Below are 27,631 nucleotides of genomic sequence, written 5' to 3'. Positions count from 1 at the left end.
TGCAGGCGTGGGGTGGGTTCAGTCCCCCCAGATGCTGCCTGGATAGGGATGCTCAATCCTACTTACACACAGGGGCAAGACAGAGGAACCCAAATCTCTGTGGGAGAGGGTGTAAAAGATTCAGCCAGGCTGTTTTCCCCCAAGAAAGGTGATTTTGTTACAAGGGGCTGTTTTACAGGAAGGCATCAAGGGAGTTTTTAGTGGGATAACACCCAGGTGAGTTGTTTCAGCTTCCCTGGTTTGCCTCTACATGTTGCTGCTTCTCAACCTCAGCTGGTTTTGAAGTGTTATAATAATATTGTGTTATTATTCCTAACGATGCTTTGATATTTTGAAGGTGAAGCTTTCCTCACCCAGCTGTGTTCTGAGGAAGATTTGGGTGTTCAAGACTTTTTGTTCTGACTTGGAAACAATTGAAAGTGCTGGAATTTCCCACTTTTGGAAATTCCAGTTCTTTTTGCCTGAGTGCTGGGGGAAATGCAAACATAAACTGTTTGGGGGTGTAGTCTCTATGGCATGTGCCTTTCGACTGCTTCTTCAGCAGCTTGAAAGCACAGGAAACCGCATGCAAGGACGGATGGATGCCATCAAGTCTGATTTGTATCTATGGTTTATAAAAGCATCATCCACACAATGGCACGAACCCTGCTGGGGGTTTTCAGAGGCATGAAGTGAAGCTTTCAGTGAACTCCCTGCACTGCTGCCACCCCATGCACATTTCCAGCCCCTTTCTCAGCAGTGGGGGACCCTGCAGTGTTGCTCAGAGGGGCTTCAGGGTCTCCAGGGCCCTCTCTGGGGCTGGGGCAGGGCTCCTGCCTGCAGGAGTGAGGAGACACTGAGAGTCCTCAGCACAGGCTCAGTCCCACCCAAACCTGCCCCAATAAATCGACTGCTCTTGGCCCAGGGTCAGCAACAGTAAGGTTTTATTTATGAGATTTAAAATTGTCTTTTCCGTCTGGGTAAATTCCTGGGTTAGTGGCATGTTTGGGTATGAATTATTTTGCACTGATACAGCCAATCTCCCTACCCAGACCCCTCTGCTCCCCTCCCCAAGACTCCCCCGGCTTGCAATGCGGTGCTGCTTTCCAGCGCAAAGTGAGTTGTCCTCTGCGGGGAACAGAGCGTCCCCTGAAGCCCCCAAAGCTGCAGTGACATCAAGGCAGTGGGTGTGTGCGTGCTGGCTCAGACACAAAGAAGGGGCTCCTGCAGCTGCCTAGTCCTCCCCGCCACACAGGGCCAGCAGAGCCTTGCGGTAGTCGCCAGAGGTGTCCTTCTGCAAGAGGGAGGAGACCCATGTCAGAGAACCAGCCACTGATGCCTGCCTTGGGGAAGCCCAGTTCAAGATGCTGGGCACTGGGGAAAGTGTAGTTCCATGCCCAGGCCACCCCACAGGCATCTGTGCAGCAGCGGAAGATGTCAGCCCATCTCTATAGCCGAACCTGCCAACACCAGGGCTGACTGGGGCAGGTTCCCCCTCCCTGGTGTTGCTCATGGCACTGCTCATGGCTCAGGTCCCTATGGAGCTCAGGGCCAGGGCTCAGCCAGACAAGGTGACAAGCCAGGGAGGGATGCCCGTGTCCCCTCACCTCAATCATGTGGTGCAGTGATTTGTCAAACAGGTCTACGAACTCTCCCCGGATGTTGAGCAGGTCGATCTCGCTCCGGGAAATCATGATCCGGGTGAGGGTTCTCTCATCCGTGCCGGCACCCTGCAAAGGGGAGCTTAAACAAATAACCCCAGAGGGACTGGGGCTCAGGGACCCTCCCGCCGTCTCCAGCACAGTCCAAACCACAAAAATGATCAGAAGGATGGAGCACCTCTTCTATGAGGAAAGGCTGAGAGAGTTGGGGTTGTTTAGCCTAGAGGAGGCTCCGGGGAGACCTTATTGCAGCCTTTCAACTTAAAGGGAGCTTATGAGAAAGATGGGGACAGACCTGTAGCAATAGGACAAGGAGTAATGGCTTTAAACTAAAAAAGGGTAGATTTAGACTAGATACAAGGAAGACATTTTTTATGATGAAGGTGGTAAAACACTGGCACAGATTGCCCAGAGAGGCGGTAGATGCCCCACCCCTGCAAACTCTCAAGGTCAGGTTGGACGGGGCTCTTCGCAACTTGATCTACTTGAAGATGTCCCTGCCTCTTACAGGGTGGTTTGGACTAGATCTTTAAACCTTTAAAGGTCCCTTCCAGCCCAGACTATCCTATGATTCTACAGTCTCTCCTTAGACACGTGCTGGGCTTGCTGCTGCAAGAGAAAAGCCTGCTGCATCTCCTGCTAACCCCAGCAAGCTGATGCCAGCATTGGTTTGAGCTCAGCCCTGCCCTGCTCCCTTGGGAATGTCCAGAGGACAAACCCCATCACTACAGAGTTAAATCAGAGAATCTCAAAGGGCGTCTGCCCAGCATAGCCCCCTCCCGCAGCTCAGCCCCAGGAGAGCCCGTCTGTACCTTCATGGATTTGTAGAGCTTGTCAGCGAAGAAGGCTGGCTTGTTCTTCACACTCCGGACTGCAAGACACAGAAGGGAGAGAAAGTGGGCTCCTGGCTTGTGGCACCCAGGGAACACATCACAGCAAGGAGCCGTGCCACCCAGGGTCAGCTGCAGACCCTCCGACTCTCCTTGGTGCAGGCTTGGCCCCATAGGATGCCCTATAAATGCCCCAGCCCCACACCGCACTGGGAGTCTCCACAGCCCACAGGCAGCAGGAATCTGCCATCGTGGTGCCCTGGCAGAGGCAGGAGGAGGGGGTGCCTGCCCTCTGGGGAGCCCTTCCCCAAGGGAGCACCCACTGGGCACTGACCGATGGCTATGAAGGCATCCCTCACATCTCCTGACATCCGTTTCCTGATGGCGTGCTCCACGTCGTGGTTGGTCATTTTGATGAACTCCTGAAACACTGTGGATGGGGGAGAGGAAAGGGTCACCACTGAGCCGCTCCATCCCAGCCGTGGGCACCCCTGAGCCTCAACCATGGAGCCTTCTAGTCCAGATGGGACCAGAGCAGGCTTGGGCATGCCATCTCCTCCCATTGCTTCATCCCCACCACTGCTGGGGAGACAAGGCTCGACCTTTGGTAGACCCCAGTCTCCTGCTGCCCAGGAGTCCCGTCCAGCTCAAATCAAAGCACTTGTGTGGCAGCTGAAGGTTCAGCAGTGGTAGAGAAATGTGGTCCTACCTCTGCGAAGGTGGGGGTAGCTGCGGGTGCAGAGGATGCTGAGGAAGCGGGTCTCCAGGGAGTCGCTGGAGTCATTGCTGGAGACATCAGCAAGTTTCTGGGAGAGCAACCAAGAGTAAAGAGGGAGACAGGCATAGCAGAGGGGGACAAAGATGTCATACAGCTCTTCCTGGGACAGCCAGGCTGAACACCCTCTTGCAAAGAGGGTGGCCTCTTATGAGCAGAAAAATAGCTTACTTTTTTTTTTCTTTGCCAAGAAAAATCTATTTTCTATGCATGGATGTGAAGGTGCACAGCTGCACACTCACACATTACCTCTGAGAAAGGATGTTTACAGGTTTTATTAAAAAAGCTTTGCTTTTTTAGTATTACAAAATAAAAATAATAGGACTATTTTTTTGTATGTCCTTTGGGGAGGATGTATTGGGGATGACCAATAGGAGACTCAGAGCTGCCAGACACAGGAGCCACCCTCCACTCTGGGCCACAGCAGTGCTGCCCACGGGCGAAGTGGCTGCCACCCCTGCTGCAGGGCTCCGCGAGGAAGCTGTACTCATTGCACCCATCAGGCTACTGCAGTAGGAAGTCACCCCTTCCCCAATTCCCACTTTTGGTGAGCCAGGGAAGCCAGCCCCAAGTCCCATGCTGCCAGAAACACAGGTCCTGCATGCAGGCAGTGTGCAGGATTGGTCTCCAGCCCTCCCCAAGGGCAGGAAGGTGGATTTCTCTCTCTCCTGCCCAGTGCTGCAGGGAAGTGCCCTTGTGCCGGTCCCACCTGGCCCCCGCCACCAATCCTGATGCAAGAACCCCGGAGCCCTGAGCAAGTGAGCACAGCCTGTGTGGTCAGAGGAGCCCAGTACGTGGGGCTGCTATTCCCAGCCCTGGCCCTGCACCTGAGGACCATAGCATCCCCTCAAACATGCAGAAGGCTGAGGAGCGAAAGGACAGGCACTCACCAGGGTCTCAGCAACAACCTGGCAAAGAGAGAGACAGGAAGACAACAGGGTCAAGAGTGTGCTGCTCAACTTTTATCCTTCCCTGACAAAGCGAGGGAAGCCTAGCAAAATCCCCTAAAATGACCTGCCCCCAGCTCCCCTCTTTCCCTGGGAGTGGACCTGATCTTAGGACCTGTGTCCTCCCCTCCAGTTTGGCCTCTACACCACTACCTGGGGTGGGGAGGTGGTCTTCGGGCAAGCAAAGTGAGCCCCCCATCCCTGCGGCTTGGGTACCAGCCTGTTGCTCCGTGGGGAGCATCCTTGCCTGGCCCCAGGCTGGCTCACGCCAGTCAGGCACAGGCAGAGCCAGGACAGGAAGGGCAGTTTTGCTAACAAAACAGAGCATGGCGCCAGGCCAGCTGCCGCCTGGCTGGCTCGTCCCTGTGTTTGTCATCCCTGGCTCTCTCTTTCTTTGCAGCAGGTCAAGGCAAGCGGCAGTGCATGCGGCAGGGTGCAGGCAGCGCAGCGTCCTCTCCCTCTGCTGGCAGCAGCCCTGCTGGGAGAGCTGGGTGCCTGCGTGCTGCTGGCATGCGGTTGGAGCAAGCGCTGCTGGTGCAGGACAGCCAAGTGAGAGCTTGGGTTTGGCCCCGCACCAAGCTTCCCAGCCCCTTTCGGAAGAGACTTGGCCTGAAGGAGCAGGAGGCCATGGTGCACTGCCCAGGGGTCACAGCTCTCCTGGGACTGGGAGCTGAGCCAGGCAGTGGGGCCCCAGCAGCCCCCTGAACCATTTCTGGCTGCACAGCCTTCCCCCTCCCCTGGCCCACCACAGCCAAGTTAAGGATGAGGCAATGGTCTGGGGGCTGGGGCTGGCATTCTGGCATGCTGGCAGGGTAAAAAGCAGCTTAGGCTTCTTGTGCAGCCCCATGCACAACACAAAGAGATGGGTGCCTCCTGCAGACCAGCCCAAAGCTGCCTTTGAAGCTCCAGTGCCAGATTTCAGCATCAATGTGTGTTGCCGGACCCTAAAGTGGCAGCTCTGCACAAGAAATGATGCAGTCCCCAGTTGGGAGCTCCCTGCTCTCACTGTTTGCAGCTTCCCTGTGCATGGAGCAGCAGAGCCCAGGGACCAGAAATCAGGCCAGGGAGCTTTACCTCCAAGGGCATCACTTCACCTTGCATCTCCCCCTGCACTTACAGAGACCCTGCCCCAGCAGCATTTACTTCCCTGAGGATGCCATTTCCAGACCAGGGGATGCAACATTTTTTTTTTTTTTTTTTTTTTTTTTTTTTTTTTTTTTTATGCAGAGCCTGTAACAGCACTGCCAGTATGATTCTTACCTTAGCATCTTCATGTGCCTGCGTGAGGTTCTCTGGTCCTTCATCACGGTTGCCCTGTGATTCAATACAAATATCGTGGAGTTGGCCATGGGAGAGCCATCTCCTGGGAGAGCCCCAAGTGGGCAGCAGACAGGGACCAGCAGCACTGGCAATGATGCTTTGTCTTCTCCATAGCCACCATCTTCACAGACTCCCAGCACTGCCTGTGGCAGGCAGGGACAGTCCCCAGTGTGAGAGCTGCCCTTACCAGAGCCAGGGAGACGAGAATCCTCTTGAAATGCCCCGATGTGTCTGAGCTCAGGTCATCTTCCAGGCGCTTGTGGTAGGCTGTGGAGAAGGATGGCTGAGCCCTGTGCAGCTGTGCTTCCCACCCACCAGTGCCTGTTGTGTCTGTGATCCCCGTGGGGCCCGAAGATGGTGGTGGCTGTCCTCTACTCTTTGTATGGCTGAAGCAGATACCTCCATCTGCCTTTTTCAGGCCCAGGGAGGAGGGGATCACCCCAGCAGCTCTAAGGCCCTGGGCACGAGCACAGCCTCTTGCTCCACGTGCTCCAGAGGGAAAGGGATCATTGCAAAAGAGCTCTTAGGGGAGGAGACATTGGTGGCATGTCACTGTGACATGGAGAGAGGCCAGGACCAGCACTCTGCTGGGGGTGACCAACCACAGGGCTATCTGTTTAAAACCACGGGCTGTCTAGGGGAGAAGAGGCTAGGGATTTAACCTGGACTTTACAGCTCTTGTTCCTTAGGGAGAAAGGGGCATGGATGGGAGGGAAAGAGAATGCAGGATCTGGGGGTATCAAATCACAGGATGGATTTGAGGACTCCTGCCAGCCTCATCCCAGGTTTCCGCTTCTCTTTAATAAGGTGTTGGTCCTGGGAAAGAGCTGCTCTTGCCTGGAGGGAACTAACAGACCTTCGCAGCATCAAGCCATGGACCCCACACAGAGATAAAAATTGTACCCTGGGCTCTGGAAAGGGCCTTGTACAGCATTGAAGGTGGTCTGTACCTAGGATCTGGGTGCTCCCCACATATCTCCTGTGCCATACCTTCCTGATACGCCTCATTGATAGCTGTGATCTCCTGGTTGTTCCGTGTGGCCATGATTTCGATGAGGACGCTCTCATCTGTGCCAGCTCCCTGAAAGACAGCAGCGTGGTGGGGTGCTGCGGGTGCCAGTGCTGGATGGGGACACAGCAGCATCGCCCCCACCAGTGCTGGGCAAGGAGGGGCTGCTCTAACCCCAGGGCTACCAGGTGCCAAAAGCCCATGTCCAGAGGATGGCCCTGAGGGCTGGTAGGAACCAGCATAAATGCATCCAAGTGAGCTGCTACTGGGGTCCCAGGTGGTGTGATGGGTGGAGAGTAGTGCACGCCACTGGTTTACCCCTGCCCTGGGTCTCCTGTGGCTGCCGGCACCTAGCAGGGCACTGCTCCCACTGCGAAGTGGGGATGCTCTGTAAAGCAGCAGGAGGCCTCCCGGAGAGGCTTTGTGTATCAGCTGGCTAGAGCATGCTGGGCTGCAAAGAGGCCAAATCCGGCTCCCAGCAGGTCTCAAGTGCAAACCAGGTTTTTGTCCTGGTGCTTTCTGCTTTGCTTTCCTTCTACATAGGAGATGAGAGCCGGGGGGCATGTGAACCTGGGGTGCACTCACAGCCCCAGGCACTGTGGGTACAACGCCAGTGAAAACTGCCTCGCCCTCACGTGCTGAAGCCGGTATTACTAGTGTGGCAGTTACCTCCACAGCCTTCCTCAGCTGCTTGGCATCGTACTGCGCCGGTGTCAGCATGAGCCCGAGGATCAGCTTGGCCAAGCTGCCCGACAGCTCAGATTTCAGGTCTGCCATCAGGTCCTGCAAAAGTATTTGAGGGTTCAGTCCCTGGCTCCTTCTGCAGGGACGGACCAGCCGAGGCAACACCGGGGAGGAAACAGGACACATCTGGGAAGATCCTTGGAGCAGTTTAAGGTCACATTTTGGAGGGCAGCTCTGGGGAGATCCTGGCCCTGGAGTCCTCTGTGTGAGACTGAGGATGGAGCAAGCAAGGGGGAAGGGACACCCTCCCCTCAGGCTGGTGGGGCACCCAGAGCAGGATGCTGCTTTTACAACTCAGGCTTCCACTGGGGAGTCATGCCAGGGCAAATCGGGGTGCCCTGGCTGCCCACCGCTCCCTGGGCAGGATTTCTTTCAGCGAGGGGCACAACTCTGCGTGGCAGGGGGCAGGATGCAGGCAGAAGGAGGGAGCAGGGTGGGAGGGGGGCCCAGCAGTACCCTGCCATAGTGAGCCTTGTAAGCCTTTATGATCTGCTGCCTCTGAGCGTTGCTCCTCTGCGTCACCACCTCGATGATGGCCCCTTCATCCGTGCCTGCAATGACAGCAGCGATGCCGGAGAGAGCCAAGGCGGCCAGCAGAGCCACACCACGTCACGCCTGACTGTGGGCACGTCACCACCCCACCCCCACAAACTGGGGAGGTGGGGAAGGGAAAGCTCCCACAGCTCCAAAGCCATCTCTTTGTTCCTCCTAGGGCTTTCATGGAGCCCTGCATGGGCTAGGGTGGCTTTTCTGCCCCAGGAGCTGTTGAGGAGCAGCAGGAAGGGGCTGGGTGCATGGCCCCGACTTACCCAGGCCCTTCATCGCCTTCCGCAGCACCTGTGCATCACCGTCATCGTTGAAGCCCGCTGCGGGCTGCACAGTTCCTCGCAGCTGTGGATACACAGAGGGGTTTGGGTTCATCCCCAAGCTGGGTGGGATGGAGGGAGGGACGGAGAGAGAGGGAGAGAGGGAGAGAGGGAAGGTGCCACCCGGCAAGCCGAGGCCAAAGCAGGTTGTGTGTTAGTGCAAGCACCTGGGGCTCAGTGAGGACGTCCCCACCACTGTCACCCCCTCCACCGAGGGGCAAACCATAGCCAGGCTAGCAGAGAGGAGGGAGAAGACGGCAACAGACAGTCCCTGGAGTCTCGGTGTCCTGCTCAGTGTTACACCCACCTCCCCTAGTGCCGGGACAGGCCACATCAGCTGAGAGCCAGAAGAGGAGTCGCTGAAAGGCTGCCCGCTCCTGCCCCGTAATTCTAATTCTACCTTCCTTCGTCATTACAGCTCCCAGCACGCCTCCATCCTCCCCATGCACACAGCGTGCCTTTTCTACGCATCCCAAAGCACCCTTTTGTGGGTGCTTCCAGCTGCATGCAGGGTGCTGGCTCCCCACGGCACAGCCGTGTCCCCGCCAGCCCTGGCGTGAGGGTGCTGCCCCAGGGAGCAGCAGGTCTCCAGCAGGCACCGGCGCCAGGGCTGCACCTGACATGTTGCACAGACATGCAGGGCCTGCACCTCGAGGGAGGGAGGCCTCAGAGAGAAGAGGGGATTAGTGGAGCCCACGGGGGGCGGCCAGCCCTGCCAGCATTACATCCCACCAACCTCATGCCCCCAAACCAGAGGACGGTGTTGAGAGAAGCCGTGGAGCAAGAGGCAGAGCAGGGGTGCGGAGCTGGCCGTGCCCCACGGCAGAGAAGAGCAGCAAGGGGTCTCAAGCTGGCAGGGAGCAGAGAGGGGGTACGAGGGGTGCTGACCTCTACTTTGGCCACCGCACTAAGCTCCCACATCCGATAGGCCACCTGCGCCGCCTCGGGGAAGAACTCACCTGCGGCACTGCAATGGGAGGGCAAGGACAGGGACAGTGAGCCATGGGGGTCCCGCACCCTGCCAGCAGCCACCCTTGCGCCCCATCCTGCACCTCCATGAGGGACATTTTGTACCCGCCGGGTGCCAGGCATGGGGGCAGGTGGGCAGGAGCTGGGTGCTTGCTGTGGAGCTGGGTGGGAACGGGGGGAAGCAGGTGGTAAATCCCCATTGCCCCCACCAGAGCATCCTCCTTCCAGGTGTTTGTCTCTGCCCTGCAGGGCTGCCACACGCCAAGAAGGGACCATGGCATTGTAGCTGGCCATGCAGAGGGGCTGCAGGGCCCCCATACCAAACCACTGTCACTGCAGGTACTGCTGGTCCAGGTGCTCCACCAGGCTCTGACCTGGAGGTTTTTACCCAGCACAAAGGGGCTGAGGAGGGACAAACAGGGTGTGACAGGTGGTCTTACTCATCGTCACCTCCGCACAGCTTCAGCAGGGCTTTCTTGTACTCCCCAGAGGTGTCCTCCTGGAAAGACAGAAGGAGATGGAGAACCATACAGCAGGGAGGATCAAGGTAGTGCCATGGGATGGGTGCATGGCACGCCTTGTCCTCAGAGATGGACACCCAGCGCAGGGTGGCTGGGGAGGGGGCTCAGCCCTCCCACAGGCGCTGGCATCACAAGGGAGGCAGCACTAGCAGCTGCTCGGAGCAGGACCGGGCATCCCCAGCACTTACCTTTATCATGTTGTAGAGAGATTTCTCATACTTGGTCCTGAACACCTCCCGGATGTCCAGCATGTCGATCTCGCTGCGGGACACCATGATGCGGATCAGCGTGTTGTCTCTTGTGCCCAACCCCTGCAATGGAGGAGCCCCTGCATCAAGCCTAGGCTGGCCAAGCAACACTGCTCAGCCCATCCCGTTTAAGACCCTCTTATCAGATTTCTACCCAGCCCTGGGTCTGAAGGAATAACTCCTTTGGAGGGAAGAGCAGAGACCCCAGGTCACATAGGTCTTATCTTCATGGACATGTGTCACCCTGCTCTCCAACAGTGCCCCATGGCACAAGGGGGTCCCTCCTCTGGCCAGCTCCCCGCAACACTGCAGGGGACCTCCTGGAGAAGGGATGATCCACTCACCTTCATGGCCTTGTAGAGCCTTTCAGCAAAATATTCTGCCGTGCTTCTGATGCATTTCACTGTGGGGAAATTGAGTTGTGGTGAGGGATGCTGGCACCCGGCTTCACCAGTGCCCCCAGTCTCTGAGCACCCATGCCCCTTGGGCACCACATTCAGCATCCCCACCTGCCCTGAACGAGCCTCCCTGCGTTCCCCAAAACTGGGTACAACTGCAACCCCAACCCCACTGCCTCTTGCACTGAGCCCTCGCACCCCAGCAAGGCCAGCGGCATGTTTTCACAGCACTCCCCATGCAGGGACTGACTTACCCACAGCCAGCATCAGCTTCTCGAAGTCACCAGAGAGCTCTGCCCGGATGCTCCTCTCGATCGGCTTCCCGGAAATCTTTAGGTATTCGTCAAAGACTGCAGGACAAGAGTGAGATGATGCCTGGAGAAGCTGCTAACATGCCTTCAAGCCCAACCCTGAGCTCGTAGGAGATGCTTACCCAGGCGGAGGTGCTGCTTGCTTCGCCGGCCAAGGATGTAGATGAACTGGGCCTCATCCGTGCCCCATTTCAGCTCGCCAGCTTCCAGTAGGTCCTTGTGGGATGGGGAAGGTGGCAGAGCCCGAGTCAGGGTGCTGGTCATGTGGGGCTCTGCCCAAGCATGGGTACCCTTGGCACCCACCTGACTTTTTGAGGTCTAAATGCAGCTGGTCCCAGTGCCACCAGCCCTGTCCCTGCCCTGATGCCACCCATCCCAGTGACCTGCCAAGCCTCACCTTGGCATCCTGCTCCACCAGGTCCTCACTCACCACATCGTCCTCCTCCCTGCTGCCCTGTGGGACAGAGATGGGCTCAGCCCTGCTGCATGCAGGCATCTGCCTCCTACAGACACTGGACAGATGGTCAAACCTGAAGCAGAACAACGAGCATCTTCTTGAAGTGGCCAGATGTGTCTCCAACAATGTCAGCCTCCAGGTCTCTCTCATAGGCTGGTGGAAGAGGAAGAGGTCAGGGCCTTGAGAGCTGGATCCCCTCACCTCTGCCCCTTGCCCCGGCCCAAGGGGACACAGGGCATCCCGTGCTCTTCCATAGCCCTTACCATCTTTGTAGGCAGCCACCAGATCATGGATCTCCTGGTTGGTGCGAGAGGCGAGGATCTCGATGAGGCACTTCTCATCTGTGCCAATGCCCTGCGGGCAGAGATGCAGCCCCATGAGCAGTGGGACCAACTGGGGTGTCCTTGGAGGGGCCCTGGGGGGGGGGGGCTGCCCACCCCTTACCGCAATGGCATCTTTGATCTCCTTGGCATCGCCGTAAGCTGGGGGCCGCATCAGGCTCACGATCAGCCGCTCAAACTTCCCTGTCAGCTCATACTTGAGGTCTGCGATGAGGTCCTGATGGGGAGGGAAAAAGGGTCTGGGGGACCCTTTGCTCCACAGCGTCTCTGAATGGGTCTAGGGAGCAGTGGGTCCCTGCGTGGGCTGGTTGGTGGCAGCTATGGCCACCTGTGTCTGCAGTGGGGGCACGGAGCAGGGAGCGTTTCTGCCATTACCTTCCCATAGAGGGACTTGTAGGCTTGGCAGATCTCCACTCGCTGCTTGTTGCTTCTGGATGTGATGAGGTCGAGGATGGCCTCCTTGTCGCTGCCTGCAGGGAGAGCCAGGAGTCATGCTTAGCCCCATGGCTGGGTGTCACTTGCCATGGCTGGGCTTGTAGTAGCCTTCCTGCCATGCCCAAAGCTGCTTCCAGCTCAGGGCCAGGAGAAGAAGCAGAGCCAAGATGGCTCCAGGGAGGAAAGGGGAACCAGGAGAGGTCCTGCCATGCTGCTAAAGCAGACAGGCAGCTGAGGGAGGAGGTGTTGCAGGGTGCCCAGCCATGCAAGGGTAGCTGAAGGAATAGGGGACATCAGGGTGGCCCTGGGGTGACAGTCCAGAGGAGCATCCATACCAAATCCCTTCATGGCATTGTACAAGGCCTCTGCATCCTGGCTGGCATCAAAGCCTGGGAAATCCTTCACCGACCCCCTGTAGACCTAGGGGAAAGGAGTTCAGAAGGTGAAAGGGGAAGGCGCAGCCTCTGTGGGTTGCGGGAAGGAGAAGTTGAAGCTGAGCAGGATGGAGGCAAGATCCATTCCCACTTGGGCTGCCTGAAGCCAAAGCTCAGCCTCAGACATAAACGCTTGTTCTTCTCAGTTGTCCCCTTTCCTGTTTGTTCTTCCCGCTGTGTAAATTGTTTGTGTGCTGGCTCACCGGAGTACCGATACCGACACAGCCTCCCACCTCATATCTTGCTGGCATCACTGTTCGCTGCTTGTGCCCCGTGTTTAAACTGGATACAATCCTCCCCATGCGCCAGCAAGAGCCGGGGGGGTTGAAGGCAAGTTCCTTCAGCTCTTTCAGTTTCCAGCACCTTCTTAGAGGGGGCTGGCAGGAAAAGGGGAGACCTCGCAGGAGGGTTGAACACCCTGAATGCAGGGGAAAGCACCCAAGGACCACGGTGATCCCCCTGCAGTGCAGCTGGGCTAAAGACAGTTATCAGGATGGACTGAGAATAATGAAGTCATTTCCCACCGCTTGTTGCAAAACCCTCTGGATGCTGAGGATGGCTGGGCTCTGCATGGCCTCCAAGTGAGGAGACAAATTTACAGGCACAAAATCATTGTGGGCTGCTAAGTGGAAAGCACTGAGAAGCACCAGAGCTGCCAACAGCTTGTCCTGCCCCAGTGTGCACTCCTGCAGGGCCCAGGCTGGTCCAAGGGGTCAAAGCAGAGATCCTGGAGAAATCCTGTGAGTTGGCATGATCCACTTCTGTCTGTTCCTCTGCTCCTCCAGGCTGCACAGCGGGGAGCCCAGGACTGACACTGCCAGAGACCTCAGGAAAAAGCAGGGACTGGGCTTCCCCTCCTCAGGTCAGCTTTGCCCAAGGGAATTCACCCGAGGGGAGCCTGGGGCCGGACTCTGATTGAGATCAGCACAAACCCTGGGTGGAAGCAGATGTGAAACCAGCCCAGCCCCTCGTAAGGAACCTGGATGAAGCCCTGCTGGAGGCACGGAGCGGGAAGAGCTGAACGGCAGTATTGCCTTAGCGGTGTCGCTGGGCAGCGGGAGGGCTGGGAGCCAGGCTGGGCTCACAGCTGTGTCAGTGCCCTGGGAAACTGAGCATCCTCCCTTGGCTCTGCTAGTACCCTGTGCCAACCAGGTATGTGCACCTCCCTGGGACCACTCGCTCAAGATCTGCTGTAGGGCTTGTGTAAGATCCCTGGGAGCTGCTTGAGGGCCCAGGGCTGTTGCCAGCATCAGCATCTACAGCCAGCATGTCCCCAGAGCAGATGGGCATCAGGCAGGCAGCACCAGTGCCCCTGATGCAACGAGTGCCTCCAGGAATGAACCCGAGGCGATGGACATGGGGCAGCCCCATACCTACTGCTTCCCTGGGTCCCATCGCAACCTCACGCCACAACAGCTCCCCTGAACATCTCACCCAGCACCTTCAGAAAGAAACTGGCCTCTGTATCCCCATTTTCCAGAGAGAAACTAGTCCAGGCTGGGCATACGCCACAGGTCCTCTTGGGAGGAGCTGTTGGCACTGGTGTTCCACACGGTGGGGACCAGGTCAGGCAAGAGGAGACGCTGCCCTTCGAGGGAGCTGGGCAGGCATGGGGACGGATCATATTGCAGGTGATTCATCGGGAGAGCTGGATTTAGCCCTGCTTCCCGGCAGCTCCTGGACCCTCCTGGCTCAGTGCAAGCTGCTGCCCACACATACGCCTGGCAGAGATGTAAATAAGAAGTTGCAAGATAAAGGAGATGTCTAGGAGCAGCAGGAGGGACAAGGGTGGCTGCAGGGTGCTGGGGTTGCACGAGCGGTGATGGGGAGACAAGCTGTTGGCCCTGGTGAAACGGGGAGGAGCAGGGCTGTGTTCCTGCCTGCTGAGCCACTGAAGCATGAGCTGCCAACGTTGCCACAGTGCTGCCATGGCAGGGGCAAGGAAAACAGGCAGGAGCTCAGTGCTGCGCATCGCCCCACGCTCCACTCCGGGCACTCTCATGGGGACAAGCCCCAGCGAGGTGCAGAAACATCACTCAGGAGAGAAAGAGCATCCTGCTTGCTGAGCTCAAATCACATCCCCATCCCCCTTTCCATTCCCTGCTTCAGCTGCTGGGGGCCTCCCGCCTCCCCTCCTCCAGCCTCTGAGTCATCCCGGCCTGCCTGGGACCTCCCAGCTAAAAATACACCAGGCTGGGGCTGGAAGGGTAGAAGTAAATTCCCAGCATGGCTTTGCTCTCTCCCACAGCATGTCTGCCTGGGGTCCTGGACCACTGCAGAGGTGATGCTCACCTGCGCTGTGCCTCAGTTTCCCCACCCAGAGGCAACAACTCCCTCGGTGGCAGGAAGCTGCAGGTAATGGGGCTTGAGGCGATGGTTACTTGGTTTCTCCAGGGAATGGAAAACACAGCCTGGTCCCAGGCAGTGGAGGAGGGAGTCTGGGCTTGGAGTCCTCCGCCGCCTAGCACCCTGCTGGCAGGCTGCACCCCGCCAGCTACAGCTGGCCACCGAGGCAGGGTTTTCCCCCCAGGCAGAGATGTTTTCCCGGCTGCCAGGGAGCACCTGCTCACCCAGCTGCCACATTGCACCAGCCCCTGCTTGGAGGGGGAAGAAATCCAGGCGGGGGGGCGGGGAGAAGCTGAAGCAGGGCTGCATGCCTTGCAGTGGGCTCAGGCAGAATTTCTCCCCAGCGAAAGCCCAAATCCTCAGTGCAACGCCTCTTCTCCTCCCCTTCCCACAGCCCTGCTTCCCTCCCCCATTCCACTGTGGTCCCAAAAGCATCTGGATTTTTGCTCCTCGCTCTTCCTGCTTCCTGGCCCAGCACTTCTCCCATCTGCATCACATCCAGACAGGCTGGCTGGAGAGGCAGGAATGTAAACAGGCTCCGGGCAGCATTGTGCTCCGTGCGTGTCACCGCCATCCTTGCGGTACAATGGAGAAGCTGCCTCTGGGGTGCCCTGCAGCACCCCCAGCACCCATCCTCACCGTGTGTGGGTCACCCTTACCTTTCCTTTGGGCGCCATGGCTTCCCAAGCTGGAAATCACTGGACCGAGGGCAAGGAGGAGCTGCGGGAGGGAACAGAAAAGCTGACATGAACCAAATCCCCCTCTCTGTGGGCTGCGCTGAGGCAGGCTTTGCTCCCTGCCCCGGGTGCTGCTGCCAGCCATCGCTGTGGGTGCGGGACCCGCGGGAGGGTGATGGCCGGGGGCTGCTGGGGAGGGTCAGGGAGAGCAGAGAGAAGGGCTTTGCCAGCTGCCCTGCAGTCACCAGAGCGGAGGTCCTTTGGTATCTGGCACCGAGTTGGGGACCCCACGGACCAAGGACAGTGGAGATGGGCCCCTGTGCAGCTTCCTGCCAGCACCGAGAAAAACTGCGAGGTGAAGAAAGTGCTGAATATGTGGAAATGGACCGACCATCCTCTGCAGGGCTGGCCCTCCTCACTGCACCCCACAATACTTCCTCTGCTCCCCCTGCAGCCCCCCAAGTCCTGGGGCCATCCCAACTTCAGCAGCTGCTGGGGGTGCCCGATTGCCACATGGTGCTGGGTCTGGGCAGCCGCTGCAAGATGCCACCAGCTTTTATCTGGGTTTCCATGCACTGAATCAAGGCTGCCATCAGTCCCACGCACGCAGCGGAGCCCAGGAAACACAGTCGGGTTTCCAGGGTAACTCGCAGGTTGTTTTCTAACACCAGCACCATTTATAGCTGCAACCCACTGCAGCGTGGGCTCTCCCCACCCTCCCAGAGAAAGGCCCAGACAGCACCATTTGCTCTGAGAAAGCTGATGGAGGGAGAGAAACAGCTGGAAAATGGAGCCCAGCCATGAACAAACCGCTGAGCGTCAGCTGAACTCCAGCCATGAGGCACAGCCCCCTCCTTGCTAGCGCTCACCCTCCCTCCGAGACACGTTGCAGGAAGACTCAAGACACAGCAGGGCCACCCTGGGAGGGGGATTTCTGTCCCCGGCAGAGCTCGGTTTAATGCTGTGGAGTGCACGAGGGAAAAAATCACAGGAACTTCCCTTGCTTGGCCCCGCATCCCTACGAGAGCACCCATGGAGGGGGAGAGCCAGCCCCGCGGCCATTGGGGTGGCTGGGTCACCCCACTCGGGTGCAGGAAGCCTGACACCTGCGGGCATCCTTGCCGAGGGGAGGAAGTTTTGCAGAAGACCAGAGCTGCCTTTGCCTCCCCTTCCCTTTTCAGCTGGGGAGGCTGCAAGCCTCAGCCACCCTTCCCCACGGCTCCTGGCTGGGAGAGAGCCCCCGTGTGCCCTGTGCGCAGCGGGGCTGCACTGCAGCCGGGTGCTGGGTGGGCACCAGGGGATCCCGGTCCCCGGCCTATGCAGCCTTTTAATGCCGCTCAGGAGCCGGTACGTGAAGCTGCTCACCCTCCAAAGAACGGAGAAAGCCCTGCGTGGCTAGCCCCTCCTGCCTCACTCCATGCATGCAGCAGCTGGGCTGAGACCACCCAACTCATCTCAGCAGTGGTGGAGACTCGACGGCCACACCCAGTCCCCAGCCTGCCCCTGCAGTGTCCTGTCCCTGTCCCCCACTGCTGCTGGCACCTCTGCAGAGGCTGGGGGAATGGCCCCAGCTCTTGCCTTGCCAGCAGGCCAGCCAGGGAGGATGCCCAGGCAAAGACACAGCATCCATGGGGCAGGTGGTGAAACCTGGAGGCTGCAGAGCCCCAGCACAGGGCTCTACCTGCCCCCCCAAAACAATGGAGAGGTTTGGGTTATGGGGCTCCAAGGATGGAAAGCACCATGAGAAACCCTAAATGATGTGCACCGCCCGTTCCCTTTGCAGAACGACCCACCCTTGCCAAAAAATGTCTGTTCCCCCAGCAGCACGCACCCCGCCAGCCTCTCCATGGCCCCACCACAGCTTTGGGCTCAGGGGTTTCACCCCAGGCAGCTATTTTTGCAGCCTGCTATTTCCCCAGCACAGCTGCCTGCGGCGGAGGCCACGACACACCCAGCACCCCCGTTGTCTTCCTCGCAGGGCGGAAAGGGAGCTTTGCTGGCTTAAGGCAGCGTCTGTCCTCCCTGTGAACCCAGGGAGGTCCCCAAAGTCCCCCTTCCCTTGTAGAGCTCTGTGCCCCTGGGCTGTCCTGCAGTGCCTTTGCCTGTACAAAACTCGGTGGGATGCCGAACCGGGGGGGATCTTCTCCACCGAGCCCAGCCTGGACCCCTGCACGGTGGGATGGGCATTTCTGCGGCTGCCGCAGCACCGGAGCAGGAACAAAGGCGCATCCCGGCTGGGGCACACCCATGGGCCCCGCAGCAACGCCAGCGCCCACCCGAAAAAGCACCCATCGGCGCCGCGCCCCCCCAGGCTTGTGTTAAAAAGGAAGGATTTTTCATTAAACAAAAAAAAAACAAAAACCACACACACAACAAACCAACCAACCAAGGATCCCCCCTGCAGCCCCCCCTTGGAGGGAGCCTCCACTTGCACGGCTCACTGCCCAGCCAGAGCTTTCTTCCCATGTCGCATGCCACCGCGGTGGCTTTGCCCACCAGCACGGTCCCCCTGCACACCAGCTCACACTTACAAGCAGCACCGAGGCCTGTCTGGGTGCGCTCGCAGGAACAGCCGGCCGCGTTCTTGTGGCCGTGTGCTCGTCCTTGGCGTGCAGCTGTTGCCTCCCAGCAAGACGTCACCGCTCACGAGCCCTCCAGAGTCCCCGCCTGCTGTGACATGGGGGTCAGGGCTGCACTCCCACCCTTGCCACACCTCAGCCCTTCAGTTTTGGGTGCCCACGGTTCAGGGGAACCCGATGCCGCCTGCAGAAGTGCCCCGGCAGGGCGTGGGGAAGGGGGTCACTCAGCAGAAAAGCTCCACCGATGTGTGCAGGGGCTGTGTGCCAGCAGCGGTGATGCATGCAGTGTAAGGCGATAACGGTGATTGCGCTTCAACTGCGGAAATTTCACCCCCTTCCGCTTCCCCCCCGCCACGGTTTCCTCGTGAATGCTGCGGTGCAGTGTACCCTGCTGCCTCACTGTCCGGTCCTGCTGCCGGCCACCTCTGCCTGCACCAGATCACCCCTTTCCCTGGTCGTGGTTGGGAAACACCCATCCCTGACTCTCTCTGCAGAAGCCAAAGTGGGGTGTTTGTCCCCCAGGACGTGCTTAAAGGGAAAAGTGCTGACCAGGGCTTTGCAAGAAGCATCTGTGGGGCAGGAGCCAAGCTGGCGCAGGGAGCTGGGGCGAGGCAGCTTGCTGTCCCCTCAAACCTTCCCCCCGTGCTGCCCCACAGAGACAGGAGCCCTTGCAGCACAGCTGCAGGTAGAGATGCAGGCTGAGCATCTCGGAGAGCCTGACAGGCTGTACCGCTGCCTGCAGTGCCCTGAGGATGCTCCCTTCCCTGTCTTGCCCAGGTAAACCCGACTCCTCCTTTACCACCACCCTTTGCCCCAGCCAGCACACAAACTGCAGGAGGACTGGAGCAGCTGGCAGGGCTCCCCGGGAGCCACGGGCAGTGGTGTCTGTGCTCTGGCTGATATCAGCAGGAACAGATAAAACTAAAGGCCCCCTTGAGATGCTGAAGGCTGCTGGCACATAACCTTTCAGGCATCTAAGCCCTGGCAGTACGCGCTGGCTAGAGCATCTCTCTGGGAAGAGGAGACCCTCCTGGCCAGTTAGCACCAGCTGCTCCTTCATGCCCTGTTGTTCCCTCGGGCTAGCGTTGGTGTCTGGGGACCTCACTCATGTGAGATGGCGTGGGTGACAAGCATGGCTTTGTTCACCCTGCACTGCAACGCAGGGCAACAGCCCTGCTCTCCTCCTGGTGCCCCTAGCTGTGTCATGGTGTGCTGAACCCCCCTGCCCAGAGGTGCTAGCCCAGCAGCTCAGAGTGCACTGGGGACATGGACAGCCTTGTGGTTAGAGCACACACCTAAGCTCTGGGTGCTCCAAATCCTTCCTTGCTTTGTACCTACAAGGCTGATAGCCCCTTCCTCGCTGAAGGATGCGCTGAATTACATCACAGCCTAGAAGATTTTTGTCCTCAAGTACTGTAAGCAGACACAGCCCAAACACTATCTACAACAAAATTAAAGATACCTCTTCACCCTAAAATACCAGCCCCTAGCCTTGCCTCAGAACCCAAACTTGATCCTCTTCTCCTAAGGTAACCAGCCAGGGCATAGCATAGCTCCCCATACTCTCTCCTAGCTTAGAACAACCCTATAGAAGCTGTGCTGGGAGCTGAGGGCACTTATATACTGTACTGGCCCTGAGCAGCCTCACCTGGAGCCCCCTCCCACACAGCCCTGGGCTTTCATTTAAGCCCAGCCCTGGTGCTAAGCCTCGTTGCTGGTTGTGCTTGGCTGCTTAGCTCCTCTGGGCTGTACCCCAAGAGGGATGCATTGTGTTGGGATCATTCCTGGAACCTGTTTCATTCCCTGTGGAGGAGTACTTAGGTCTTATTGTGCCCTTGCAACCTCTCAGGCAGATTAGGGGCTGGTGTGGGGCAGGTGTTGCTTGGGGTGGGAGCTGCATCCCCAGCCCTGCTCCTAGGGCAAGGCTGGATGGGTCAGTGATGGATAGTGCTGCTGTCTGCTCTACTACAAGCTGGACTTGGGCTGGTTGGGTGCTTTTCTTTCTCCAAGGCTGCTCTCTCTATGCAATGGGGCTGCGGTGAGGTGTGGGCAGCAACTGGGGTCTTGGTGCCCAAATACTGGGGAAGTGTGGGCAGCCTCAGAACTTTGCTTTTGGGAGATACATCTGGATGTGCTGTTGCAGCCACCCTATGGAGCTGGGACTGTGCTCCTCTGCCTCACTGCTGCAGTCAATTTTTGGACCTGCACACCTCCCTTTTTGTTTCACAGGGACAGTTTAGCCTGAGTATGGTCACAAGTGTAGGTGTATGCACTCCTGCGTCCTCACCTGGCCATGTTTCTGTTCTTCTCTGCCTGGATTTCCTCCAAAACCTGCTCCACAGATTGAGATGAGGGACCTGGTGTGAGGGAGTCGGTGCAGAGAGAGGAGGTTCCCCCTTCCACCTGCACAGACAAATTTGAAATGTTAAGACTCCTTTAATAATGCCTCTGAGCCTATTAGCATTGCAGGCTTGTATGTATGATTTGGAAGGCGTTGTGGGAAAAATATTTCTGCATAGATTTCCCATTGTGTAGCTTGGAGTGGTGGTCAGAGGGAGGAGGGCCAGGGCGCTCCCAAAAGGGATTTAAGGGGGGAGTGTAACTTGAGGCTGCCTGATGCTTGCCCTCCTCATCAGTTTGCAACTGGAGCAGCTTCCCAAAGGATGGCTGGAGTAAGTAGTTTGTTTGCAGAAGAAAGGAACATCATCAGGGTGGGATGCCCTGGGTGGGACTGGTGTGGTATAGTGGCTGGGTGCTGCTGGGAGTTGGAAAGGCAGCCCCAACTGCTGGTCTGGCCTTGGGCAGTGGCTCTCTAGCCCCCTGGAGACACAGCAGCTGTCCTGGAAGTTGGGGGTCCCTGTGTGATAAGGCCTTGAAGCACCTCATTCTGTGGGTCAGGGTGTTGGTCACTGCCTCAGGGTGGTCCCTGTCTCCCCTTGGGGGTCCATGCTGTATCAGGGACTGTGTGAGCCTGTGATCCTTGGTGCTGCTGGGAGGTGCCGGTGGGCAGGGTTTCCAATCAGGTCCCCGGTCCTGTAAGTAATAGATTATGGGATTTAAAGCATGCAGTATGGACTTCATGTTACTGTGGGAGGTCCTGGCAGCACCATGCAGATGTGGAGGCATGCAGCCCTCCTTTCTCCAGTCCTGGGAGCTCTTCGGGAAGGACCAGCAGGATGGGGAAAGGCATGCAAATCCCAGACATGGCATACCGAGCACCTCACTTGACCCAAGCACAAATATCACACAGTTTGGGGTTTCTGCTTGGATGAAATACCTGTCGGTGACCTGAGCAAGCCACAGCATTACTGTACAGGCTGATGGCCCAAGGGGTCCAGTCTCTCTGGGCTGTGCCAATGACCCGCAGGTGCTGTGGGAGCATCTTCAGCTGAGCAGATGGGTCCTTCCTGGTACAGTTCAAGGCCAATGGCTACTCCAGGAGCAGAGCATCTCCCATCCCTCCTTCTCTGGGCTGGTTTCTGCATTTCAAATAGTGTCAGCGTGAAAGCTGGGACAATGCTGGCTATGCAAACCTGCTGGGGACGCTGCCGGAGCGATAGGACTTTCTGAGCTGGCAGGGGGACAAGCAGGTGTCCTTGTCCCCTCTCACTGTAGCATGAGTCAGACAGAGCCCAGCAAACCCCAGTCATGCATTGCTCCACTTCTCACTGGGGATGAGAGTGCAATGCAGCTGCCTTAGCCCCATCTTGCTCCAAAATGGGCTGCTTTTCCGGCAGAGGCAGAGAACAGGTAGCACCCAGGCAGCCCAGAAAGCGCTGTGTGGGCTGTGGCAGCTGCAAGGAAAACGTTCAGGCTGGCTTTGGGTCACATCTCCAGGGTGGTGCCCGCACAGCAGCAGCGTCCTCATGCCTGCTGCTTTCCTCTCCCACAGATGCCGTGCTGGGGCTGCCTGCTTACTGTTTCGAAGATGCTTTCTCGCAGAAAGCAAGTCCTGGTTGGCTCAGAGGGCTCCAGCCTTCACCGCTGCCTCTCCACAGTGGACCTTGTCGCCTTGGGAGTGGGCAGCACACTGGGGGCTGGTGTCTATGTCCTGGCAGGGGAAGTGGCAAAGACAAGCTCTGGCCCAAGCATCGTCCTCTCTTTCCTGATTGCAGCTGTGGTGTCTGCTCTGGCAGGGCTCTGCTATGCTGAATTCGGGGCCCGTGTGCCCCTGGCTGGGTCCGCCTATCTCTACAGCTACGTGACAGTGGGCGAGCTGTGGGCATTCATCGCTGGGTGGAATCTGCTGCTGTGCTATGTCATTGGTATAAGGCCCTTTAGATCGTTCCACCTTTGCTTTGTATTGGTGGCTTTGCTGGATGTCATTCCCAGAGCCCACGGGGCTACCACCACTGCCCCAGCTGCCACCTCTCCCCAGGTACTGCCAGTGTTGCCCGGGCCTGGAGTGCTACCTTGGACCAGCTCCTTGGCAAGAAGATGGGGAGGTTTTTGGGTGCTCATGCAGCCATGAACTCTGTGGGGCTGGCAGAACACCCGGATGCCTTTGCTGCTGGCCTGGTGGTCCTGTTGGCAGGTAGGTTGCCTCCCGCTGTGCCACTTTCCATCCTGTAGGATGAGCTCCTCATCCCACCATGGGCTCTTCAGGATGGTGCTGACCTCTCTGAGGCTTTTGCATTTCCCTGAGCAAAGAATGAGAAATACAGGGGGAATGTGGGGAAATCTGCAGATTCTCCTGACTCTGTCACTGTCCCCCCTTTTCCACACACCCCAGTAATGTCTAACCTGGGTTTAGTGTCACCCAGGGGGCTTTGCCAGTTTTGCTCTTTTCATCCCCAGGACTTCTTTCCTTTGGAGTGAAGGAGTCCACCACAGTCAACAAAGCATTCACAGCTCTCAATGTGCTTGTCCTGCTCTTCGTCACAGTGAGCGGCTTCATCAAAGGTGACCTGAGCAACTGGAAGCTCAGGGAGGATGACCTGCCACAGGCAGCCACCCATGAGGCTGGGTACGGGGGCTCTGCTCTCCCTGTACTGCCTTTGGAGGGGTGTGGGGATGGCTGGGCCACCCCCCTAATGCTTTATTCCAGGAAATCCCACTTTCTCCTGTTTCTCCTTGCCCTGTTGGCAACACATCAAAGAGCCAAAATCCTAAGCCCTCCTGGGCTGATTGCTGGAGGGGTGAACAGGCTGGATGGACTGTCTAGCCTGGCCCCATCCTGGGACCCTGTTGCACTGATGCTTCTGCACTGCCTGACTCCTCCTCTTCCTCCCAGGAACCAGTCCATGGCCAACAACATGACCAGTGCCTGTGGGGTGGGAGGCTTCATGCCCTATGGTTTCACTGGGACCTTGGCTGGAGCCTCTACCTGTTTCTATGCCTTTGTTGGATTTGACTGCATTGCTACCACAGGTGAGGCAGGGAGAGATGCCGGTGGGACCCTCCCCTGCAGGCTGGGGGGCTGTGGCAGTGACTCCCTCTGCAGCCCGGGAGCTGGTGTAGGACTGGGCTGGGAATGGGCACATTCCTGGCTCTGTGCTGCAGGCACCCTCTCCTGCTCTCTGTGCTCAGAGGAGGAAGTGTAAGAGTCCATGTGGCATGGCTGGGCTAATCCTGAAGAAGACAGTCCCTATCCCCATAGCCATGGAGCCCAGGAGGTCTAGTCATCCTTGCTAGAAGGCCTCTGTGTCCCTTCTCATGGGGGGATGCAGGATGTGCTCTCCAGCCTGGGCTGGGCTCTTGCCATGCCATGAACATTAAATGAGTATCTGTTTTTACAGCTGAGCTTGTCCTCCCCAGGGGAAGAAGTGAGGGAGCCCCAGAGATCCATACCCATCGGCATCATCCTCTCCCTCCTCATCTGCTTCCTGGCGTACTTTGGGGTGTCTGCTGCCCTCACCCTGATGATGCCCTACTACCTCCTAGACACCTTGAGCCCACTCCCAGTGGCTTTTGAATATGTTGGCTGGAGCAGTGCAAAGCACACTGTGGCTGTGGGCTCACTGTGCGCCCTGACAACCAGGTGAGGGGATTCCTCTGGTGGCAGCTCTGTGGCTCAGAGCAAGGTTGCACTGGAGCTATGACACATCCAGGAGCTATCCCCACCCCTTTCCTACTGACTGCCCTGTTTGGCTCAGCCCTTCCTCGCAAGCCCTCTTGCTCCCACCCTGGCCCCTACTGATCAAGGAGAGCAACCAAACCCCTTGATGTGCCACTGGTAGCCCAAAGTTGGAGGAATTGGTCAGGTGTTTTGTGGCACCATGACTGCAGCAGCAGGCTGGGGTGTCTTGATGTGCACGGGGGTCTTGGTGACCTGTGGACATCACTTTCCCAACACGGTCCCTCATCTGATAGTGAGGGAGGTGATGGGCTTGTCAGCATGGTCTTGGGAAGCTCATGGACTATACAGATGAATGGAAGCTCTCCCGATACCCATGGAAAAGCAAAAGGCAGGATGGCACCTCCTGGATTCCTGCCCTCTTCTCTCCCATCTCCCCTCTCTGCAGCCTCCTGGGCTCCATGTTCCCCATGCCACGGATCCTGTATGCAATGGCTCGAGATGGGCTCCTCTTCAAACCTCTGGCCAAAGTTAGTCGCCGTCAGTGCCCAGTGGTGGCAACGCTGGTGTCTGGAGGAGTGGCAGGTGGGTGAGTGTGTTACACCTTAACCTTGAGGGCGGGGTGGATGTCCTCTTTCAGCAGGGCTACACAGACCCCCTAGTTTGCCAGTAGCTGAGCTTTATCTGTCCACCCAGAGAGAGGTCTCCTCTCTGTGAGGACCATTTGGCCTTGATGCTGTCCTGGCCACTAGCTCAGCCTCTCTGAGCTGCCAGGCAGGAGGTGGCAGGATGCTCTGCACTAGTGACCAAAGCATCACCAGCTCACTGAGGTGCTTGAGTCCTGTCACAGTGGGTGTCAGGGGAACCTGGGAAGAGCAGAGGGAGAGCACGAATGAGATGGGCATAGCAGCAGTGCTGCCAGCTCTGTCAGGAGGCTGAAGGGACTTCTTGTTCCCTGCAGCTCTCCTGGCCCTCCTCTTTGACCTGAAAGCCCTGGTTGACACGATGTCCATTGGCACACTGCTGGCCTACTCACTGGTGGGTGGCTGTGTGCTGCTGCTCAGGTGAGACTGCTGGGTCTGATGTTGGCCATGTTGGGGACAAGGCATCGGCCTTGGTGCACTGCAGGTGCATGCTCATAGGCTTTGACATCCAGTATCTGCTCCTCAGGTATCGTCCACGACTCAGCACTCAGGACACTCCTGTAGGGAAGGTCCCGACTGTGCAGCTCTGGTGGGACCATCTGGTCCGGCCGCCCCTGAATCCCACCCCACATTCCTCCGCTGCAGTGTCCTGGGCTCTGACAGCTGCCGGTACGCCTGGGAGCGGTGGATGGACTTTACGGGGAGCTGGCGTGAGGGGGACCCATGGGGGACATCACTGCTGTAGCACGGGCTGGCGGGTTCCATTACTGGACACCGGCCGGCAGGAGATGCAGGCAGGGGCTGCCTGCCCCAGCGGGACCTTGGGAAACCTCCCGCTCCCTCCACTTTCCATATGGGAGAGAGAAAAGCTAAACCACCCTGACAAGGCACCCAGCCCTGTCCCCTGGTTGTCCTTTGTCCCTCCCGCCATGGTAGCCTGGGTGCTGAGCCAGGCTCAGCGTGGGGAAGCGCTGCCCTGACACGCTGCCGTGGTCCCTCCGCAGCCGCCCTGGTCTGCGCCCTGAGCTGGGCGAGCACTGCTGGGCTCTCCTGCCTCCAGGCTGGGGGAGCCTGGTGCATCGCAGCCCTGGCTCTGCCTCTCCTGGGGGTCCTGGCAGCAGCTCTGCTCATCTGGAGGCAGCCTCAGAGCCGGGAGAGAGCATCCTTCATGGTGAGCATGCAGCCCAGCCCTTGGGGACTGACCCCAGGGAGGGGGACCTGGGGGACAGAGAGGAGGCAAGTGCCGCAGCCCCATGGGAAGGGATTACATTGCATCAGGGGGTGTTCCCTCTGCGTCCATGTAGAACAAAACGCTGTTGGAGGCAACGGGCAACTCATGGGGTTTTCTGTAGGGACCTGAGGGCTGACTGATGGCTCTCCCCATGTCTCACAGGCCAAAGGGGCATCTCCTGCCACCCCAGCTGAGCCCAGTGCCTGCTGCTATTCAGTAAATCAGAGCTGCTTTTCAGTAAAAAGATACGTCATCTTGATAGCCTGGATTGGATTTGCTGCTTCTCCCCTCAAATTTGGTTGACTGCCTCCCCGCTCAAATCCTGCAGTACCTCCTGCCCTGGTGCAGGACCTGGCAACCAAACCACCCTCCACAAGCATCTTTTTCTGGCACAGGCTGCAGTCCCAGCTCAAGTCGCTGAGCCTCTTAGCCAAGCTGGGCTTCCCCTCGCTTGTTGGCAACCGGCCAAAGCAGCAAAGAGCCAGATTGGGCTGTGAAACCCCTGCCTGTGGGCTAGCCAGTGCCTCTGGGCAGAGGGATGACCCCATTTCCTTGTACTTGGTCCCTGCAGGTTCCCTGCCTGCCCTTCCTGCCACTCCTCAGCATCACCATCAACAGTATCCTGATGGCCCGGCTCAGTGCGGCCGCCTGGCTGCGGTACCTACTCTGGATGGCCATCGGTAAAGCCTCGCTGCCCCCGAGGTCCCAGAACTGGTGGCAGCCTCTTTGGGTGAAGCACTGGTGGTTTCAGAGCCTGTGGCATTAATGCTGGCTGCAGAGCAGTGGTGGGTGGATGGAGGAGGTGCTGAACTTTAATGTCAAAGGGTGGTGGGAGCACCCTTTCCTCTGGTACCTGGCCCAAGGGAACGGGAAAGGGTGAGCACTTTGTGGTTGGGAGGGGAGGGAAGAGGAGACACACACCCCCCTATTCTGCCTGTTCCCAGGTTTCCTTATTTACTTTGGCTATGGGATCCGGCACAGCGCTGAGAGCCACCAGCCCGAAGTGGCAGCTCCCCGGGAGCCACCAGGAAGCACAGCCAGGGAGGTGGCCCCAGAGCCCTGCGGGACTGCGCGGTGCCCATCTCCTCCGGGGCAATAAAAGGAGATGGGATGGTCCCTGAGCACCTGGCTCCCTCCGCCCTGTCTTCAGTCCACCTTGGACTGAAGGTCCCATCCCGTTGGGGGACATAGCCCTGCCGTGAACTGCAGGAGCTGTTTTCCTGAGTTTGGTGAACCTCTCTGAGCAACCTGAACCCTCACGGCAAGCTCCCTGCTGAGGGAGTTTTGTTAGGAGAGGATAAAGCAGACAAGTGGTTTTGCTGCTGTTATTGGGTTGTAGGTCGGGGTTTTTGCCTTTGAAACCTCTCCCTGCAGCGCGCCCCCCCCCCCCCCCCAAATTCCCCTTGTCCCCTTGCCCACTCTGGCCCCTCAGCTGCCCATGGCAGAGCAGAGTGGAAGCTTCTCGTGCTGCCCTGATGCTCCACGCTGCCTCGGTACCCTGAGGTGGGCAGGGGTGACCTGCCTGTGCCCCCATGACTGCCAAGGTGCTGCCTGGGCTGAACTTTCTCCTCCTTATTGTAGGCAAGTCCTTTTCTGGACTCACTTATTCCTCCTCCTCGCTTCCAAGCACTCCCCCTTCCAGAGCCAGGCACGTTCCTCCAGGTCCCTCACAGGATCTGCTTTCAGGGCAGCAGGACATGGCACCAGGTGCCCACAGCAGGATGCCAGACCCCACCAGCCTCATCTCCCTTTGCCCAGAGATCCTGTTCTCTTCAAAGAGAGAAAACCCAGCTAGGCAGGGTTTGCTGGGGCAGCAACCTGCCCCATTTCGCCTGCTTTGGTGTTGCAGCACCTGGCATGTCCCCTACATCCCCGAGGTTGATGTGCAAAGCT

The 27,631-nt window shown here is 58.2% G+C and overlaps 2 protein-coding genes across 6 annotated transcripts; one reads left to right on the top strand and one right to left on the bottom strand.

Moving 5' to 3' along the window:
* Nucleotides 1-906: 906 nt before the first annotated feature.
* Nucleotides 907-18,093, bottom strand: ANXA6 (annexin A6). 2 transcript variants are annotated; one of them, XM_080399391.1, is made up of 26 exons: nucleotides 17,800-18,093; nucleotides 15,251-15,311; nucleotides 12,147-12,231; nucleotides 11,752-11,846; nucleotides 11,480-11,593; nucleotides 11,299-11,389; nucleotides 11,109-11,188; nucleotides 10,976-11,032; nucleotides 10,701-10,794; nucleotides 10,522-10,617; nucleotides 10,214-10,272; nucleotides 9,810-9,932; nucleotides 9,541-9,599; nucleotides 9,020-9,098; nucleotides 8,075-8,156; nucleotides 7,722-7,816; nucleotides 7,191-7,304; nucleotides 6,503-6,593; nucleotides 5,700-5,779; nucleotides 5,453-5,506; nucleotides 4,136-4,153; nucleotides 3,180-3,276; nucleotides 2,805-2,900; nucleotides 2,453-2,511; nucleotides 1,587-1,709; nucleotides 907-1,273 (listed from the first exon to the last, which is right to left on the bottom strand). In XM_080399391.1, exons 2-26 carry the CDS (start codon nucleotides 15,266-15,268, stop codon nucleotides 1,214-1,216), a joined length of 2,019 nt encoding a protein of 672 aa, XP_080255517.1. In that variant the 5' UTR covers nucleotides 15,269-15,311; nucleotides 17,800-18,093; the 3' UTR covers nucleotides 907-1,213. The 2 variants fall into 2 exon arrangements, with proteins under 2 accessions (XP_080255517.1, XP_080255518.1); XM_080399392.1 differs by lacking the exon at nucleotides 4,136-4,153.
* Nucleotides 18,094-18,246: 153 nt separating this feature from the next.
* Nucleotides 18,247-27,094, top strand: LOC308068562 (cationic amino acid transporter 2-like). 4 transcript variants are annotated; one of them, XM_080399390.1, is made up of 12 exons: nucleotides 18,247-20,519; nucleotides 21,740-22,112; nucleotides 22,226-22,381; nucleotides 22,732-22,813; nucleotides 23,081-23,217; nucleotides 23,605-23,827; nucleotides 24,312-24,448; nucleotides 24,825-24,927; nucleotides 25,034-25,176; nucleotides 25,512-25,678; nucleotides 26,310-26,418; nucleotides 26,683-27,094. In XM_080399390.1, the coding sequence occupies exons 1-12, from the start codon at nucleotides 20,511-20,513 to the stop codon at nucleotides 26,835-26,837; spliced, it is 1,794 nt and encodes a 597-aa protein (XP_080255516.1). In that variant the 5' UTR covers nucleotides 18,247-20,510; the 3' UTR covers nucleotides 26,838-27,094. The 4 variants fall into 4 exon arrangements, with proteins under 4 accessions (XP_080255516.1, XP_080255515.1, XP_080255514.1 ...); XM_080399389.1 differs by having other exon boundaries at nucleotides 22,645-22,813; XM_080399388.1 differs by having other exon boundaries at nucleotides 22,732-23,217.
* Nucleotides 27,095-27,631: the final 537 nt, after the last annotated feature.

The sequence above is a fragment of the Falco punctatus genome (assembly GCF_963210335.1).
Source record: "Falco punctatus genome assembly, chromosome: 8".
Classification (NCBI taxonomy): domain Eukaryota; kingdom Metazoa; phylum Chordata; class Aves; order Falconiformes; family Falconidae; genus Falco; species Falco punctatus.
The sequence above is the reverse complement of the archived record's forward strand: the minus strand, read 5'-3'. Positions and strand labels throughout refer to the sequence as shown.